At 51.5% G+C, this 19,750-nt stretch overlaps 1 protein-coding gene across 5 annotated transcripts; it reads right to left on the reverse strand.

The window, feature by feature from the left end:
* Positions 1-141: 141 nt before the first annotated feature.
* CD300LG (CD300 molecule like family member g) lies at positions 142-17,267 on the reverse strand. 5 transcript variants are annotated; one of them, XM_055388000.2, is made up of 8 exons: positions 16,503-17,267; positions 14,882-15,217; positions 10,765-10,866; positions 9,734-9,818; positions 8,459-8,571; positions 6,622-6,674; positions 2,522-2,641; positions 142-1,977 (listed from the first exon to the last, which is right to left on the reverse strand). In XM_055388000.2, the coding sequence occupies exons 1-8, from the start codon at positions 16,543-16,545 to the stop codon at positions 1,864-1,866; spliced, it is 966 nt and encodes a 321-aa protein (XP_055243975.2). In that variant the 5' UTR covers positions 16,546-17,267; the 3' UTR covers positions 142-1,863. The 5 variants fall into 5 exon arrangements, with proteins under 5 accessions (XP_055243975.2, XP_018881710.2, XP_018881712.2 ...); XM_019026165.3 differs by having other exon boundaries at positions 9,734-9,971; XM_019026167.4 differs by lacking the exon at positions 10,765-10,866.
* Positions 17,268-19,750: the final 2,483 nt, after the last annotated feature.

Consider the following 19,750-nt stretch of genomic DNA (forward strand, 5'->3'; position numbering starts at 1 on the left):
GAAAAAGGAAAAGAAATCTCCCAATGCAGATAAACCCCCAGGCAAATTTCACCCACACTTATCTACAATAGCAAAAATGGAAGCAAATTAAATATTGAGTGATAGACTATTGGTTAAATAAATTGAGACACACTGATAGGATGGAATATGCAGCTGATGAACATTTTATTTATAAAAAGGTCTGTAAAACACAGAGAAGTGCTGGAACAAAGTGATGGAACGATAAGGTGGAAAAGGCAGGATACAAAGTTGTATATACAAGATAATTGCTCTGTAAAAAGAACACCGGCAAATTATGTGAAGAAGAAAAGAGTGGAAGGAAGTACAACAAAATGAAATAATGATAGTCTCTGGTGAGACTATGGGTGACATTTTTTTCTTCCTTTTCTTTTTCTCCTCCATCTTTCCAAGTTTTGCATACTGAACAACTCTTAATTTCACTTTTTAAAGGAAATAGGGCCAGACGCAGTGGCTCATGCCTGTAATCCCGGCAATTTGGAAGACTGAAGCAGGAGGCTCATTTGAGGTCAGGAGTTCAAGACCAGCCTGGCCAACATGGTGAAACCCCATCTCTACTAAAAGTACAAAAATTAGCCAGGTGTGGTGGTGCATGCCTGTAATCCCAGCTACTCGGGAGGCTGAGACAGAAGAATCACTTGAACCCAGGAGGTGGAGTTTGCAGATCGTGCCACTGCACTCCAGCCTGGGCAGCAGCACGAGATTCTGTCTTAAAAAACAATAATAATAGAAAAAGAAAAAAAATAGTAGTTGTGCTACTTTACCCCCACCCCCGACCCCTTCTCCAGGGGGCTGGACTCGGAGTCACCTTCAGGTATCCGCCCTGTTCCTACTCTCCTCCGTGTTAGACACCTACGTGCACTCTAGTTTTCTACTTTTCTCTCTAGCCACCAGAACCCATAGGCAAGTAACCCTTTCCAGACAAGGAAGGAGCCAAGGTTTTCTTCATCATTTTTCCAAAGGCAAGAAGGCATGGCCAGGGAGGGCAAATGGAAAGGCAACCACTCTCTGCCGGTCCTGGGCTTATCCCTGCAATGTGCACCTGACCTGACCAAGGCCTGGACTTAGGCAGGCCTCAGGGGAGTCCCCAGCTGGATCTTGGTGTCGTGGACAGAGCAGATCTTATTGGGGCAGGTGGGAGACGTCACAGCCCAAACGCAGACTCTAAGCTGGAGGGGTCTGAGCGTTCATCAGGCCCACTGGCCCTCAAACTCAAGTGCGACAGTCACTGGGCATTGTTAGAAATTCAGAGTCCTGCACCAAGCCCCAGAGATGGTTTTGGTGGGTCTTGGTGGGGCCCAGGAATCACATTTTTCACAGGCTTCCTGAAGGGCTGGTATGCAGGTGGTTCAAAGAGAAGCCAGAATCCCAGTCTCACCCCAGCATGCTCCTCTTCATCACCAGCTGATGCAGGAGACCGTGGGACTGAGTCTGAGGACGCCAGGGAGGGAGGACAAGGTGGGGTCTGGAGTGGGAGGAAGGCAGGGTCCGACACTGGGCATGAGGCCCAGGAGTTCCTGGCAGATTGAAACTCAGACCAGATCCACTGAGCCTTGTCTGGCCCTGCTGAGGGTCAGCAGCCTGGTACTCTGCCCAGGGATGTGAACCTATCAGGATGTCCCAGTCTCCAGCCGGAAGAGCAAGGCCACCGCTCTGGGCTCCAGGGCTGACAAACGCTTCTAGGTCAGGCTGGAACATGCAAGAGGAGAGCCTGGGGAGGGTGGGGAGAGCCCTGGAGTCCGGGCAGCTGGACTCTGAGGCTGAGGTGGAAAGCTTTCGGGAATCGGTGCTGATCCGGCCAGCCATACTGCTTCACGGCTGGCCTGGCCAGGAGGGCCTCCTGCCCTACACTGAGACAAACTTCGAGAAGCCCAGCTCCTCCTCAGATGTGTGGAGGGGAGGCATTGAGATCACGTCCCCCTCAGGGGCCTGGGAAGGGGCTTCCTTTTCCTCCGTAGTCTGTAAAGACAACAGTGGGGTTTGGAGAGCAGAACCCAGATGAAGGGGTGGGAGGTGTGAGGGGTGGTCCCCAGGTAGCTGCTGCGTCCACCCAGCCTTTTCCACAAGTTCCAGCCCTCCGTCCATCTGCAGGGGCACAGGACCTAACAACTTCTCCTCCCCAGAACTCCCAGGCTTTGATTCATGGTCTCTCATGACCCCAATCCATCCCTCCCCCGGGGTGCCCTCAAGGCCCCAGGCTGGGTTCTGGCACAGTTGTGGCCTCCTGCCAGCCCACAGCACTGTCAGCTGTGACTCCCAACAAGCTATTCAGGAATTTTCTGGACCGGAAAAAAAGAGGATGTGAGGTCAAAAGCTCTGGCTTCCCAGGTGAAATGGGCTAGGCCTATGGCTCTGAATGGGGAAGGTGGGTAGATGCGGGGGTGTGGGGTTTGGGGAGCAGATGCTGAGGAAAAGGCCTCCTTCCACTTCCTCTAATTGTCAGAGCGGAGGCAGGCAAGGTGGCTCCTCAGCCCCTCCCTTCCCAGGGCCCTTCTGTCCATACCTGGCTTAGATACTGGATCTCTGTGTAGAGGCTGGGAGAGGGCTCAGGGATGGTGAGAGACCCCATGGGCCCTGCAAGGTTGATCACAGCGTCCTCTGGGTCCCGGCCATTCCCCAGTGGCTATAACAGAGACTTGGTCAGAACAGCCTGTTCTTGGCAGCAGGGATGGTCTGCTAGCCCAGCCAAGCCCAAGCAAGATGAGGGAAACGTGGGAGGGGTGGGCAAGGCAGGGAGGTGCTGGGAGGGGAGAATACTAAGCTCCTGGATGCCTCTGCCACTTCCTTCCTTCCTGCCTTGTCCAAGGAAGGACAAGCTGTCTCACCTCTCTGAAGCTCAGTTTCCTCAGCTGTAAAACTAGGTAAGAATTTGTCCTTTGGGATTATAATATTCATAATAGCATCCTACCACTCAACCAATGAGAAATTCTGGAATGACTGATTTGTTTTCATTATTTTCTATCCTTTAAAGCAGAAAGATCATGCAGGCTGCAGGTTCTTTGTAACAGGCCAAGAGACAGCAAAGTTGGACACGCCAGAGATTCATCGATTAACAAGGGACAGATGAAAAATTCTTGAGATGATGGGTCTGAGCAATCCATTATCCATCAGATGAGGAGACCACGGCCCAGGGAAGAGAGCAGGTAGTCCAGGGTCAGTGGGGAAGCCCATATTCTGACCCGGGCCTGGCTGCTCCCATGGGTCCTCAGACGAGGAACGCCAGGCCCGTCCATCTCAGGCCTTTCCCTAGCAGGTGGGCGGAGCAGAGGCTGGAGCCGGCCAAGGTCCCCAGCCAAGACTCCCAAGGCCACAGGCTGCCCTGAGGTTTCCTGGACAGTGAATCCCATGGTCAAATGGGCACTGATGCCAGAGAAAGAAGCTCCCATTTTCTGGGCATGTATAGGGTATATCATCTCACTCTTTCCTATTTACAACTATGTGAGCTATGGCAACAGGGGCTCAGAGAGGTGATGCAACCTGCTTGACATCACACAGCTGGCAAATGGCTGAGCTGGGACTCATACTGGAGACTGTCTGACCGCAGACCCAAGCTCTTTCCCTATACCCTGCTGCCATCCTGGCAGGGTGTGTGACACATTCCTCTTGGGCTCGGTGTCCATGGTCTACTAACCGGGGCCCAGCTTCTCTCAATACCTAGCTGCTGTGGATGGGGGCAGAGGTAGATGTTTGAGCCAAATCTTGTTAGAAATGCTAAGATGAAGCCTGGGTGTGGTGGCTCTTGCCTGTAATCCCAACACTTTGGGAGGCTGAGGCTAGAGGACCACTTGAGCCCAGCAATTTGAGACCAACCTGGGCAACATAGTGAGACCCCATTTCTCTAAAACCTTAAATTAAAAAGATAAAATATATACCAAAGAAAAGAAACACAGGGATGACATCTTCAGCCTTCTGGGGACAAGGTAGGAATTAGAGCAGAATTCCTTGGGGGAAGTGTGGGTGGTGGATGAGGGCACTGGGACGGGTAAGGCAATTCCCAAATGCTGCCACTTAGGGCCCTGGTCCCTCCTAGCCCTGCCCATGGTGAGGACAGAGGGGGCCTTGGTGCAGGGCAGACCTGGGGCTACACCAGAGGACTCCTGACATCAGACCCATGAGTCCATATTTACAGCTTTGCAATCTGGTTATAACCCAGCCACTACTGACCCTGGACCACCAGCAGCTGCAGAAGTGTCACCTGTTCCAGGGTGACCGAGTTTGAGGAAAGAGCCTCGCAGTGCAGAGGCCAAACGGCACACCTAGGCAGCAGCCAGGCCCACTATCGCAAGTCTGGTGTGATTTGCAACCTCTCCCCTGCCCCTCTGCCTCCACTGTGGACGATCGGCCCTGTTCCAGCAAGCATGGAGGCATTTTCTGGGTTGCTAAATATGCGAGATATATATCAGAGCCCCTGCTTCTAGGTACTAGTAATAAACCTAGTAAAGAAAGACGGAAGTCTTGGGAAGCCAGGGCTGAGTTCTGATCGGAGCTTAGCAGGCTATTCATTTCCAGGAGTGAGGGTCTGCAGCTGTCCCAGGGTCTTTCTCCTGAGTCTGGGGGAGGAGTCTTGGGCTGCGAACTTGGCTCCATTCCTCAAACCCCTTGTACTTCAGTGCAGCAGGGTGGAGGACGCAGAGGGCTCTGCAGCCAGCCCCATAGACCTGTCAGCCTCCCCATTTCTGCCTCTTTCAGGCTGGGTCACTGGGCAATTTCCCTTTTCTCTCTGAGCCTGTATTTCTTCATCTGCAAAATGAAGGGGATACTAAACTCTACCTCGTATGGGAATGATGAGGATTCATTGGCATATATAAAGCCCCTGACATGTAGTAGGTGTTCAATAAAAGATGAGGCAGACGAACGGATGGATGGCAATCCTTCTAGCAAGATCTCTTAGGGAAAGAAAATGCTGGTCTGACCCCTAAGACTTCCCTCAGGGTTTTCACACCCCTGTGAGGCTCTCTCAAAGTATAAGTAATGCATCCCCCTCCCTCTTTGACCTGAATGTGGACAAAGAAAGCCCCAAACCCCTTCAATTCCATCTCCAGACTCTGCTAAATCCTATGGAGAAGCCACAAGGGAAATAATCAAGAAAAAGCAGAAGCACCCACCTGATCGTGTTTACAGGGTTCTTGCCTCTGACCCTCTTGGGAGGCCCTGTTCCATCTTTCCCTCAACAAGGGGCCACCCCCTAGAGCCCCTCTGCCTGCTGGCCCCGTGCCCCTTCCTGTCCCCTCCCTCTTCAGCAGAGCCAGGGTCAGGAGCCTCAGGCAGGAAAAAGCCCAAAGCAGCCCTTCTCAGGGTTGCCAGAAGGCAGTAGCATGGGAGCTGTGGCTGGTACCGGCGCTCTCAGCCTCCTTGGACCCCAGCCCCTCTTCTGGAGCTAGGTGGGGTGAGACCCAGGCCCCAGCCCGCAGAGCCAGGAGGCCGGGCTTGGAGGCAGCCAGTGGCACCCACCGTCCATCCATCCATGTGTCTCCATGACTTTTCCCTTACTCTCCTCTGCTACCTTTGGCCCTGTTGAGCTTCCTGAGACAACAACAGCTGCTTCCTAAGCCACAGCCCAAAGTCCCATTTCCACCCCAGACCCTCCTTGGGGTGACCAGGCCTGAGTCTTTTGTCCTCCCTGGCGCCAGGAAAGAAGGCAATGGTAGCCCCGCTTTCCTGCCCTTGTGTTTAAAGGAATGGAGTGGAGGCATCTCAGTAAACAGCAGAGGGAGGAGGGGCCAGGAGGGGCTTCTGTTTCCTGAAGTGCGATGCTGCAGCCCCCTCTTTTGGAGTGCTGGCCTCGGAGGGCACAGTCTCTTCTTGCAGCAGTGGCCTTGGGGCAGGTTCCCTGCTCCAGACAATGGGCACAGGGACCCTTATTCTCTTGCCCCTGGTCCCCAGAGCACCACCCTCAGCCTGGGTCCCAGAGCAGCCACACCACCTTGGTCTCAGAGCCAAGGCAGGCTCAGAGAAAACATCAGGGAGTTCTGGAAAGAGAAGAGCAGGGAGTCAAGAAATCTGGGTCCTGTTCTCTGTTTGGGCCACCACCGGCTGTGTGACCATGGGCAAGACCTTTACCCTCTCTGGGCCTCAGTCTCATCTTTTGTAAAAGCACACTAGAGTTTGTAGCACTGCCAGAGTCCCTGGACCCCACCCCTGGAGGGTTCAGCTGGGTCTGGGGCCCTGGAGAGTGCATCTCTAACAGCTCCCTGACCCCTGGGCGTTCTGAAAGGCGATTTGCTTCAAACTGAGAGAAAAGTCAGGCTAGAGATCTCAAAGGCTTCATCTGGATCCAGCTCTGATGTTCTGTGATTCTAAAAGGGGGGATGGAAAGAAGGAGCCTGGAGAAGATGCTCACATGGCTCCTGGAGCCCACCCTGCCTGGCACCTGGCGGGAAATCAGGTTCCCACCTGTGAGTCCCCCATGGGCACTGTGTCTGGCTCACACCCTGAAGGGCTGATCTTGGGGCTCACACAGATTCCTCCAAGGTGGGGAGCAAGCGCTGCCTCTAGGTCAGGCAAGGAGGACCAGGTAGGAAGTCACAGAGGCAAAGCCCAGGAATCTTGACTTCCAGCCCCAAGGGGATCTGAGCTTGGGCTTCCATATGCCTCTGTCCTTACCAAGTGTGAGAGGCAGACCTTCTCGTTCCTCTGTGTCTCCGTGGCCTGTTGAGCTGAAAGAGATGTAGAAGGAGGAGCCCCTTGAAGCCAGGAGTAGCCGGGAGTGGCCTGTAGCTGCTCCCAGAAAGGTGGACTGGCCCCCTTGCACATGGGAGCAGGGGCTTCCCAGAGGGAGGAGGCAGCCAGATGGGCAGAGGAGCCCCTTCCAGCTTAGCCCCTTGGGAATGACCCAGTCTTCTGAGATCAGTGCATGGAGATTATCTCATGAGGGTCAGAAACTGGCTGGGAAAATAAATCTGTGTGCTAAGGTCACTGCTACTTAAGCCTTAGTGTGCACATAGGACCCCCTGGATGTTTTTGTACAGTGCAGAGTCTAATTCAGTAGGCTGGGGTGAAGGTCTGAGGGTCTGCATTTCTAACAGGCTACCAAGGGTTGCCACCGCTGCTAGCTGGCAATCAAAGTTTGAGAGGCAAGGTGCTAAGTGGCTCTGAGGTTGTGACCAGGAATGCTCCCACCCTGGCTTCTTCAGAGGGGACCTGGACAAAGCCCACATTTCCTCCTAGGAGCCACACATGGAAGGGACAGAAAGCAGGCCCGGGATTCCCCTGTGGCCACCTCCATGGGTATGACATTGTGATTATATTCCCGGCTCCACCACTTCTTAGCTATGCAAACAAAGGGCAAGCTGCTTAACCACTCTGTGCCTCACTTTCTCCCCCTGGAAAATGGGTGTACTCCACAGTGTGGAGATTAAAGGGGATAAGCAAGATAAGCTGGGGATAGTGGCTGGCACATGGTAGCTCTTATTACTGAGATTTTGGTTAATCCTTTTAGTCTTTGCCATCCAGCACAGGAGCCGGGAGCTGCACATGGCCATCAGGCACTGAAATGTGACTACTTCATGTTAGACTGGGTTTTGATGGCTCAATATGAAAAACTTGAAAGTAGAATATGTATCATTGATATTTTCATATTGATTCCATATCAGGATGATAATGTTTGGGATATATTGGGTTAAATAAAGTACATTATTAAAATTAACTTCACCAGATTGGGCGTAGTGGCTCATGCCTGTAGTCCTAGTTACTTGGGAGGCTGAGGCAGGAGGATCGCTTGAGCCCTGGAGTTCAAGGCTGCAGTGAGCCATGATCACACCACTGCACTGCAGCCTGGGCAACAGAGTTAGACCCTATGTCTAAAAAATAAGTAATTAAAATAAAATAAAATACACTTAAGTGCACTCATTTCTTTTTACTTTTTTTCATGTGGCTATTCAAAAGTTTTAAATTACATTTGTGGCTTGTATTCTACTTCTGTTTGATGTATATCTGTGATTTGAGGTAAATGAGGCTTAGGGCAGTTAGGTGACTTGCCTGAGGTCACACAGCTAAAAAGTGGCAGAGCTGGGATTTGAGCCCCAGCCTATGGAAGGGGCTGAGCAGCTCTAGAGACCCAGTGGCAGGAGTGGGGTTACAATGTCTGTCCTGCTCAAATTCAAGTGCTTGGTCCTGCATTGCCCCTGGCAGTTGGTTCCCACACAAGGAGCTGGCAATGAATTCCCTGGGATCAATAGGTAGAGAAGTGCTTGATCAGTTTAGACAGGCAGGAAGAAGCTGAGAACCCTTCATTCTCCCATTTCCCCTTTTGAATTGCTTTCCTAATGTTGACTACCTCGTGGCTCCTTCAGAAGGGAGGCCAGAGTTCCTGATGCTCATGTCTCAGACAGACACGCTGAGACCCACAGGGTCTTTCCAGGGCTGGATGGGGAGCTGCAGGTCTCAGTGAGGTCCCTGGCCCAGTGAGCCTCCCGCCTTCCTGCCGCCCACCTTTGCTCACCTTCCTTTCTCCACAGGAGCAGGTGGCTGCAGAAGGCGATCAGGCCTGCGGCTGACAGAAGGCTCAGCAGCACCAGGACTGGGGCCAGTATGCGGACCATTGGGATGGACACCCTGGAGACGAGACGCAAGGAGCCTAGTGGCTGTTACCAGATAAGCCAGAGTCTATGTCCTTTGGGGGTCCCAGGCACAGGCTGAGAAAGCCAATCCCTAGTGTGGAATCCAATTCAACGCAGCAGAGACTTGTGGGGGGTGGTGGTGTGGGGGGGTGGTATTTAGTGCTATTGGCTCTTGACAAACATTCTTTAATTAGCGCAGACCCTGGAGCCAGGCTGTCTAGGTTCAAACTCTAGCTCCACCACCTTTCTATACCTTGGATAAGCGACTAAACCTCCCAGGGTGTCAATTTCCTCCTTTGTAAAATGGCTGTGGTGAGGATCAAATGGGTCAGGATGTGTAAAGCGCATAGTTCAGTGCCAGACACATGCCAGGCACCACGTCAATGTCAGCTGTTAAATTCCACAACCCCTGTATAACTAGGTAGGAGTGGACCAATTTCACACTGGAGAAACTGACACCTGAAGCAATGAGCGACTCGTTAGGTCATGCAGTGGTGTGGGGGGAAGTTCCCGGTGGCCTCTATCTGGGCTGGTGTCACTGGCATGTGGGGCATCCTGGCATTCTTACTGTGAGTCAAGCCATGTCCTTTCTCTCTCCCAAGGAGATCAGAGGGCACTAGGGACCACGATGTCCCATCAGCCCTGTCTGGTTTGGAAGGGATCCCTGCCCCCATTGCCAACCCAGGATTCACTTTCAGCAGGGCCTGAACCTGCCAGCAGCTGCCTGGATGTCGGTAGCCAAGCGCATTTACAACCCCCAAGAACCAATCCTTCAGGCTGGGACTCCAGTTGTAAGGAAAAAAATTGTTTTCTTTTGGATTCTGAATTTTCATGCTTGGCACAGGGCTTAGTGCAAAGTATACAGGCAAAAGCCCCAGAACTGGGGTGGCCGTCCCTGAGGCTGGGGCAGGGAGAGAGGTCAGGACTGGGATCCTGGTGGACCCTTCACACTGGACAGGCAGCAGAGCTGCTGGCTCCTATAGTACAAGCTGTCCACTGCCCAAGAGCCCCTGTGAGGGACTCTCTGTGCTGCAGGCTGTGGCCATGACAAGAGGATGCGTCCGCTTAGAGGAAAGAGTGTTGAGTTCCTATTTTCTCAAAGGCACCTTATGGTTTAGTGATGGCTTGTAAGGGGATGTTGGTCACCTGGGGCTCACCTGGGCTTAGAGCTGCCACTGCTGAGAGGTGGACTGGCATCCTCTGCTGAGGTGGAGTCCAGCTGCATGGGGGGGCGGGAGCTCCCTGCAGGAGGAGAGGTCGCTGGGTGAGGAGAGGTTCCTGTGTACTGAGAAGTCCTTTCGTGCCCGTACTGGGAAGTCCCTGGCAATGGAGGGGTCTCAGCCCCTGTCTTCCCCTGCTTGGCTGTGGTGACTGCCGGGTAGAGCCCAGGAGAAGCTACAAGTCCAAAAGCAATGCCTCAGCATCCTTCCTGACCCTTGCATCCCAGCATCCCTGACTTCTGACCCTGGACCCCTGAACCCTAGCCTCCCTGGGACCCATTTCTCAGAACATCCCCAGCTAAAGGATACCCCAGTAAGCAAACAGATCTAGATGAAGCCATTTTGAGGAAGGAGACCGTAGATCAGGCACACCCCACAGCTGTGCATGATGTTCAGTCTCTTTCTGTGCCCACAGCTTGTTCCCTCTGTGAGGAGGTATAAGCACTCCCCTTCCCCGCTTCCATGACCCTTTCCAGTGACCATTCAGTGGACACCTTCCTGCCCTCCCCCTACAGTCCCAGTCAATTGTCACCTCCTTCCTCACCAGAAGGGCAGGTCCTCCCCTCACCACCATGTGCCCCCTCCCCAACCACCCGCGCCTCAGTAAGGCCTTGACTTCCTTCTGCAGCCATGAGACCAGGAAGGGCAGGGTGGCAGGATGAGTCCAGAGGTCAGGGCCCAAGGCCTGGCCTTTCTGGCTTGCCCCCGAGACTCTGGATGGCATAGACAGAATACGAGCTTTGGGGTCAGGCTGTGACCACTTCTGGGATCTGGCACTTCCTGTGTGACCCTGAGCAAGTGACCTAACCCTGCTGAGCCTCCACTTCCACAGCTGGACAACCCAGCTCCCAGGCTTGTGGGGACACCTAGGTGGCCATAAACTATTGTGTCTGGTACCAGGCAGGCACTCATTGGCTGCTTCTGTAAGAAGGGTGGCAAGGGACGGGGCGGAATCGCCATTCACTCACTGAATCCTGGGGGCTGGGTTTGCTGAGCTTTTGCCTTGGGCTGCAGGCATGTTGTAGCCAGAGGCTGGAAGGTGGGAGAAGGGGAGGGAGGACAGCAGGGTCCTAGAGGAAAGGGAAAGGCTGCTCTCAGGGGTGGCACCGCTCTGAACCCCTTTTCCTTCCTTGGGAGCAGCTGGCAGTTTTCCTACCCCCCACCTCAGCACAGAGCACTGCCATCTTTCGCCTCGGCCAACCAGGAGCCACGTGGCGGGTTCCAGCAGATCCCTGGTCTTCTCCTCCTGCAGCCCCCTGGCCTCCCGCCTAGCTCAGAGCCTCAGACCCACCTGCCTCTCAGCCTGCTTCTTCCCTGCCACCCTTCACACTACTCCAGTTTTGTCTCAAAAGTCTGTGTTGGATCCCATCCCTCTCTGCCTTAGAACAGTCACTGGCTCTCCATTGCCTAAAAGCCAAAGTTCAAACTTTTTAGTATGCCTTTCGAGGCCTCTTAAACTCAGGCTTCAGGCCGGGCGTGGTGGCTCACACTTGTAATCTCAGCATTTTGGGAGGCCAAGGCTGGTGGATCACGTGAGGTCAGGAGTTCAAGACCAGCCTGGCCAACATGGTGAAACCCCCTCTCTACTAAAAATACAAAATTAGCTGGGTATGGTGGAGCATGCCTGTAATCCCAGCTACTTGGGAGGCTGAGGCAGGAGAATTGCTTGAACCCGGGAGGGAGAGGTTGTGGTGATTGCAGTGAGCCAAGATTGCGCCACTGCACTCCAGCCTGGGCAACAACAGCAAAACTTCGTCTCTAAAAAAAAAAAAAAAAAAGCAAAGAACAAAACTCAGGCTTTGAGGCTTTGAACCACCTTGTCAGCCTCGTCTCTTTCTCTGTTCAGTGCTCCAGCCATAGAGTCACCCTCTATTCCCGACTAAACCAGCTTCCTGCCCACCTCCATGCCTTGGACATGCTGTTCCTCTGTGTGCGATGCCTTTCCTTTCCATCTCTGCCTAAAGCACTTCTTTCTGTCCTTCAGCACAAGCTCAAGGTCAACTCCTCTGTAATGTCTTCCCTGGAAGCAGCAAATCTCTTTTTCCTCTGTGCACTCACAGTCCCCTGTGCGTGCCTCCAGTGGCGCTAATGCTCACTTACACTGCAATTTCTTGTGTACTGGGTCTCCCTGCTAGGCTGAGACTCCTTAAGGGCAAGATGCCTATCCTCTTGGGAGGCCAAGGCAGGCAGATCACGAGGTCAGGAGATCGAGACCATCTTGGCTAACACGGTGAAACCTCGTCTCTACTAAAAATACAAAAAATTAGCCGAGATCGCGCCACTGCACTCCAGCCTGGGCGACAGAGCGAGACTCCGTCTCAAAAAAAAAAAAAAAAAAAAAAATTCCTGTCCTCTGTGCCCAGCACAGTGGGCAGAAGCCTGATGCAACCAACTCCCCAGGAGCTACTCCGGTCCCCACTTCCCCAAGTCCATCTGTCACCTCCCCAGTCCTTGCTGACTGTGTGCCATCCTGGACTCTGCCTCTTTCTCCACCACTTTCTCTTCTACAGATTGAGTATCCCCTATCCAAAATGCTTGGGAACAGAAATGTTTCAGATTTCAGAATATTTGCATTATATCTGCCGATTCAGCATCCCTAATCCAGAAATCTGAAATCCAAAATGCCCCAGTGAGCATTTCCTTTGTGTGTGTGATGCTGGCACACAAAAAGTTTCGGACTTTGGAGTATTTTGCATTTTTGGATTAGGGATACTCAATCTGTAACACTAGGTCAGTTTATTCTTGGATTTTTCTAAGTAGATGATCAAATCTTTTGCAAATACAGAGTATTTATCTTTTCCTTTCCAACATTTATACTTCTTCTTTTTTTTTTTTTTTTTTTTGAGACTGAGTCTGGCTCTGTTGACCAGGCTGGAGTGCAGTGGCACGATCTTGGCTCACTGCAACCTCCGCCTCCCGGGTTGAAGCAATTCTCTGCCTCAGCCTCCTGAGTAGCTGGGATTACAGGCACCTGCCACTATGCCCGGCTAATTTTTATATTTTTAGTAGAGATGGGGTTTCACCATTTTGGCCAGGCTGGTCTTGAACTCCTGACCTCATGATCCACCCACCTTGACCTCCCAAAGTGCTGGGATTACAGGCGTGAGCCACCATGCAGGGACTTATACTTCTTAATCTTGCATATTTCATTGCCTAGGGCCTTCAGGCAAAGATGAATAAAAGAAAATGATAGTAGGCTGGCTGGGCACAGTGGCTTATGCCAGTAATCTCAGCACTTTGAGAGGCTAAGGCAGGCAGATGGCTTGAGTCCAGAAGTTTGAGACCAGACAGGCCAATATGGCGAAACCACATCTTAAAAAAAAACAAAAAAACAAAATGTAGCCAGGCATAGTGACTTGTGCCTGTGGTCCCAGCTACTCTGGAGGCTGAGGTAGGAGGATTACTTGAGCCTGGGAGGCAGAGGTTGTAATGAGCCAAGATTGTGTCACTGCACTCCAGTCTGGATGACAGAGTGAGACCCCATCTCAGAAAAATGAATGAATGAATGAATGAATGAATGAATAAAAATAAATAAATAAAAAGAAATGATAGTGGGTACATTTGTCTTTTTCTGACTTTCTTAGAAATTCTTCTCATGGTTCACCATACTCAATGGTGTGCTGGAGATGGCTCGCACTGACTCACAAGAGCTCATTGTTAACTTTTCAGGAGTTGGTGAGATCGTTGTTAAACTGTCGATGGCTGGAAATTGGCCATGGGAATTGGACCACAGAAATGGACACCACAGAAATTGGAAAACACCACAAAATGACAGCATCCCCAGCCTGTTAAACATTTACCAGCACACCACTGTCGTCAGTCTTCTTCATTTTCAACATCCCAACTGCCATCAGAGAGAGGCCAACAGAGTCTGATATAGGAGGATATTATAGCAATACACATGTCATACACAAATAAAGAATTACAAATGAGGGTAAACCTAAAACACAAGCGAACTTGATCATAACTGGTAGAAATGACATGTGAACACTGATAAGAATTGGAAGAGATAAGAGAATCTTGTAAATAATGAAGAACAGATTCAATGTGGTTAGATGCTGCTGCTATTTGGCAAGTTTAACTTTATTTCCCCAAATTAAAGATCCATGGATAAAGGAATAAAAAAAAAAATAGGGGCTATGGTGGTAGGGATGGGCCTGGGATTGGGATAGGTCCCAGCTATGGGGCTAGGAGAGGAATAAAGCAAACATCAAAGCTGGAAACGACTTGTGTTTGAATCCCAGTTCCATCACTTCCTGCTGTGAGATCTTGGGCAAATCACTTAGTCTCTTGGAGCCTCAGTCCCTCATTTGTGAAATGGGGATACAAAGATGTACCTCGCCCACACTGGCCAGCAGACCAAGGCTCCCACTCCCCTGGGCCCTCTCTGGCTTCTTTCTCCTTAGCTCAGCAGGTCCACTTGGGGTTCTGGGCTCCCAGAGAGGTACTTTATCCCCTACCCAGGCCCCATAGCTCCAGCCCCGGCCCCCTAGTGTCCCTGCATTTAATGATCCCTCCTTCAGGCACCCTACCCAGAGGCTGGTTCCCAGGCACTCTAGCACCTGTGGCTGGACTTCAATATCTGGGGAGGTGGAGGCCAGGAGGGGAGAGTTGAGGGCACAAGCAGGGCGAGGCCAGCATGTCCAGGGCTCAGGTGATGCTGTGGGCTGGGTCTGGAATGCAGCAATGGTTGGCCCAGCCTTGGGAGGCCTCAGGAATATCTCTGACAGCAGGCGAGGAGTCTTCTTTATCCCCTGATATGTCTATCTTGTACCCAGCCTATGGAAATCTCCCTCCAGCACACCTGGGCAGAAAGGAAAGGCGCCGAGCCCAGCCCTGGACAGATCTGGGTCCAGTCCTGCTCTGACATCTACTACTGGTGTGACCTTGGGCAGCAAGAGTGAAACAATGGCCGAGACTCAGGCGGCTCCTTCTGTGCCCCAAGCCTTGCTCGGTGCTTGACCTGCATGATCTCCCTGAGGACTCAGTGCCCATAATGTTGGTACCAGGATTATGCCCCACCACCCCTCCCTCTTCCCTCTGCAGCTCCTGTCCCCAGCGTGGGGAAGGAGAGATATTTGTTACCTGGAAAGACGAACAGAGAGATCAGTAAAGACTCATCGGGGCCCCGTTTTTCGACCCCACACCAGTACTTCCCAGCGTCTTGCAGGGTGAGGTTCCACAGGGTCACAATGAGCGAGAGCTCCTGGCGGCTGTCACGGACGGACACCCTGCTCTTCATTGTCTCCTGGCCTTCTTCTTCTGCATAGATGGTGCCAGAGCAGCGAGAGAAGAGGATCCCACTCTTCCTGCACCAGTACTTCCGGTGGTCCCTTAGCTCTTCCCCGTAGGTGCACTGCAGGGACACAGTGTCCCCTTCGAAACTGCTGATTTCCTCTGGGCCCTCCAGGGCTTCATAACCTAAAATCGGAGCAGGAGTGGAGGTTGGAAAAACCAGGCTCCATGTACCAAGGTCAAGGCCAGAGCTTCCATTTTAGGAGGAGGAAGGAAGGCTTTTCTCAGTCATCCCTTCTGGGGACAGCCTTGGAAGAGCCATTACTTCCCTCCCATGCTGGGGGAACTTGGGGCAGGGCTGTTGCTGTTTTCCTAACCCTGGCCCATTGAGGAATTGGGGTGCAGGGGTGGCGTTCTAGATTCAGATAGAATCTGACAGCCAGATAGCCAGCAGGGTTTCTGAGTGTTTTGTTTTGTTCGTTCGTTTGTTTGTTTTTGAGATGGAGTCTCACTTTGCCGCCCAGGCTGGAGTGCAGTGGCCCAATGTCTGCTCACTGAAACTTCTGCCTCCCGGGTTCAGGTGATTCTCCTGCCTCAGCCTGCTGAGTAGCTGGGACTACAGCCACGTGCTGCCATGCCCGGCTAATTTTTTGTATTTTTAGTAGAGACGGGGTTTCACCGTGTTAGCCAGGATGGTCTTGATCTCCTGACCTTGTGATCCGCCCGCCTCAGCCTCCCAAAGAGCTTGGATTACAGGCGTGAGCCACCGTGCCTGGTTTTGTTTTGTTTTTAGACAGGATCTCACTCTGTTGCCCAGGCTGGAGGGCAACGGTGCTCATGGCTCACTGTAGCCTTGACCTCTGGGGCTCAAGCGATCCTCCCACCTTAGCCTCCCACTAGCTAGGACTACAGGTGTGCACCACCATGCCTGGCTAATTTTGTTTGTTTGTTTGTTTGTAGAGATGGGGTCTCACTATTGCCAACTGAACAACTGACATCAGTTGTAGGATGCATCCTGATTTTAAGTGTTAGAAGGTAAAGAAAAAGAAAGCCAAAGAATTGATGAAACGTGATAATTCTTCATCTTTCAGGGTTGTGGGGAGAGGCATAGCCGAAATTCAACAAATATTTGCTGAGTTTAACAGGGCAACCAGATGGGGTGTCTTGTCCGCCTCCAGGCTTGGCACAGAGTAGAAAAATTAAGATTAGAGAGGCAAAGCAACTCTCACAGTCACATTGCCATGAGGGGAAACCCACAGGTCTGGAGAAAACCTGGCTCTAGGTTCCAGAAACAGCAAGTGCGGCCCCGGCGCCGACCCCACCTCCCCCAACCCCCAGCCCGCCCCGCTCCCCTAGGGCTGAGGAGGCTGAGGATAGGTGGGGTGGGGCTATCAGTCAGTCAAGAGGTCCTTTCCCTGCAGACCACAAGGATGAGCCCCACATCCCTCCCAAGACCCTCTCCCCATCTCACCTGGGAGCAGCAGGCAACCCCATAGCAGGATCAGAAGCCGCATTCTGGGCGCTGGACACCGTGGGAGCAGACGCTGGGAACTGTGAGCTCCTCTTCAGTCACACGGGTCTTTAACTTCCTCTAGTCGCGTGAAACCAGGCCAAGGAAGCAAGGGGAGGGGCGTGTGGGTCATCCCTCCGCAGGCCCAGCCGGGGAGGCGCCTCTGCCTTCCCTTTTCTGAGCGCCCACGCGTGCCTACCCCAGGGCTCACCTTCCAGGACTGAAAACCCACACCAGAGCTTCTCCTAAACTCGTGCCCCTTCAAGGGGGCCTTAACCTGTGGTCCGTGCGCCCTAAGGGGTCTGTAAGTCGAATTCGCATGGGAAAAAGTTACATATTGACTTTCATCAACTTCTAATATTTAGCTTTTCCTCTTATTCAGAGTGTACTGTTAGCAGTACCTGCAACTTTGTTACCAATTACAATCACAGACACTGGCACATCAGGTTGTGGATATCTCGAAACGTCGTGTATACCCCTCACTGCTTGGAAAATAATGAGTTCCTAGACCTGCCCCTAGAGCTGGTTATTTACAATAATGAAACGGCTATTATTACATTACACATTTATAAAGAGTTTTAAGAATCATCTCACCAGTATTAGTTTTCTTTCCAGCATATGTATTTTATTTATATATTTACCCGCCATTATACTGAGAGAGGGGTCCATAAACTTCACCAGACTGCCGTGTGGTCAGTGGGACAGAAAGAAGCTTGCCCCTGGGGCAAGGCCCCTGGCCCCTCCTCCGCCCTTGCCTTTTGGAGGACGCAGTACTGCCCTTGGCCACGGGGCGGCGGTGCAGACGGGGCTGAGCAAAGCTGTAGGGCTGAGCTGGACCGGATTCCCTGGTGCCTTGGGCCTACAGCGCTGCAAGATAGGTCTCCTCCATGCCTGCGGAGTTGTTTTGGCATTTGAAAAAGTGAATTGGTGGTTTCTCCATCGCAGACTTGAATCCTCCTTGAAAGGACCAAAACAAACATGTACACTATTGGGAGCTCTGACACACTGGCTTCAAAAATGACTTTTTTTTTGGTTTGGTTGCAAAGTTCATACAGGTTGTAAGCAAAATTTTACACAATACAGAACGTAAAAAGGAAAGAAAGAAAAAAGGGAGTGCTTCTTGTAATTCCCCTTCTGCTTTAGAAAAGCACCATTAATATTTTGGCATATATCCTTCCAAATATTCAGTTGGAATTTTACTGACTTGTCAGGTTAATATCTGAAGCATTAACTCAGTGGTTCTGGGAGGGGAGATTGTGTGTGTGTGAGTCTAGTAACGTGGGGAGAAGTGTTTTAATTTCACAATGACTGCGAAGCACTGCTGCCATTTAGTGGGCAGGGACAGCTGTTCACGGTGGAGAAAACTATTACCATGATCTCAGCCCCTGACTCTCTTTTACATGTACAGACTACAAAAGGTGATCTGTTTTTGCAGTTTTAAAAAAACACAGATTAAAAAATATTTATGGCCCAGCACGGTGGCTCACGCCTGTCATCTCAGCACTTTGGGAGGCTGAGGCGGGTGGATCACCTGAAGTCGGGAGTTTGAGACCAGCCTGACCAACATGGAGAAACCCAGTCTCTACTAAAAATATAAAATTAGCCAGGCATGGTGGTGTATGCCTGTAATCCCAGCTACTCAGGGAGGCTGAGGCAGGAGAATCGCTTGAACCCAGAAGGTGGAGGTTGCGGTAAGCTGAGATCACACCATTGCACTCCAGCCTAGGCAACAAGAGCGAAATTCCATCTAAAAAAAGAAAAAAAAGTATTTGTTTATTTACTTATTTTTGAGACAGGTCTCACTCTTGTTGCCCAAACTGGAGTGCAGTGGCGCCATCACAGCTCACTGCAGCCTCAAACTCCCAGGCTCAAGTGATCCTCCCACCTCAGCCTCCCAAGTAGCTGGCACTACAGGCGTGCACCACTGTTGCCTGGCTAATTTTTTATTTTTAGTAGAGACAGGGTCTTGTTATGTTGTCCAGGCTTTTCTCAAACTCCTGGCTTCATGTGATCCTCCCACGTCGGCCTCCCAAAGTGCTGGGATTACAGGCACGAGCCACCATGCCCGGCCTTAAAATAATACTTATTCTGGCATTTGATAGCATATCTTTGCTCTTCTATTTATTTATTTTTGTCCTTACACAGAATAATTTCTGATCCTCTACATTTCTTAAATTCAGACTTATTTATTATATGCAAGGACGAGCATCTGACACTTCATTATGCTTTCTAGTGTCATGGGACCTGAGCACTGACAGATTGAAATATGTGTTATTTCGTTATAAATTGCTTTCCTTTTATTTTTTCTCCCTAGTATAGCTCAGGCACTATAGTGTGATTTTAAAGAAGTAAGTGCTTGTGAAGGCATATTATTTATGATTGTCATTTTAGGAGAGTAAGCGAGGTGTTATTAAATGTTTATTTATATAAAGAGGGTGTTGAGTGGATCCCTACCCTCTTCCTCTGCATATTTGAAGGTCCTTCCCCTCCATTTCCCAGCCCCATACCTAGCCCAGGAGGCTGGCTCGAGAACTCCATTAGAAACAGATTCACCAGACCGGGAAGTGGAGCAAGGGCTGGGGAGAAGGGTGAAAGTGAGGTGCTGGCATGAGCCTCGCACCTAGTTCCACCTTAGGCCTCACTCTGGGGTAGATGGGGCCAACAGACAGACCTCCGTGGTGGGCTGGGGATCTGAGAAGAGAGGATGTTTTTGTCCTGCTTCCCACCGGAAGCATGGGGAGGTGCCCCACCATCACTGCACCTGGGAGAGGCAGTGAGGCACAAGGGCTCCTGGACAGGTCACTGGGCTCGTGACAGCCTCATCACATCCTCAGGAAGGGCTCTGTGTGCCCAAGAGGTACAGTGGCAGGGATGAGGGGACTGAGCTGCTTGGTCTTCGATGGCCACCCTGGTCCAATTCCTCTCGGTTTGGACGTGGAGTAAATCACTTCAGCTGCTCCAAGAGGGTCACTTGCTCCTCTTAGATCAAGGTTTCCCCAACCTGAGTACTGTTGACATTTTGGGTTAGATAATTCTTTGCTGTGGGAGACTGTCCTGTGAATTATAGGATGTTTAGCAGCATCTCCAGCTGTACCCCCTAGATGCCAGTAGTCCCTTCCCAGTTGTGATAATCAAAAATGTCTCCAGGTTGGGTGAGGTGGCTCATGCTTATAATCCCAGCACTTTGGGAGGCCAAGGTGAGTGGATCA

Source organism: Gorilla gorilla, chromosome 4 (assembly GCF_029281585.2).
Source record: "Gorilla gorilla gorilla isolate KB3781 chromosome 4, NHGRI_mGorGor1-v2.1_pri, whole genome shotgun sequence".
In the NCBI taxonomy this organism is placed as follows: Eukaryota; Metazoa; Chordata; class Mammalia; order Primates; family Hominidae; genus Gorilla; species Gorilla gorilla.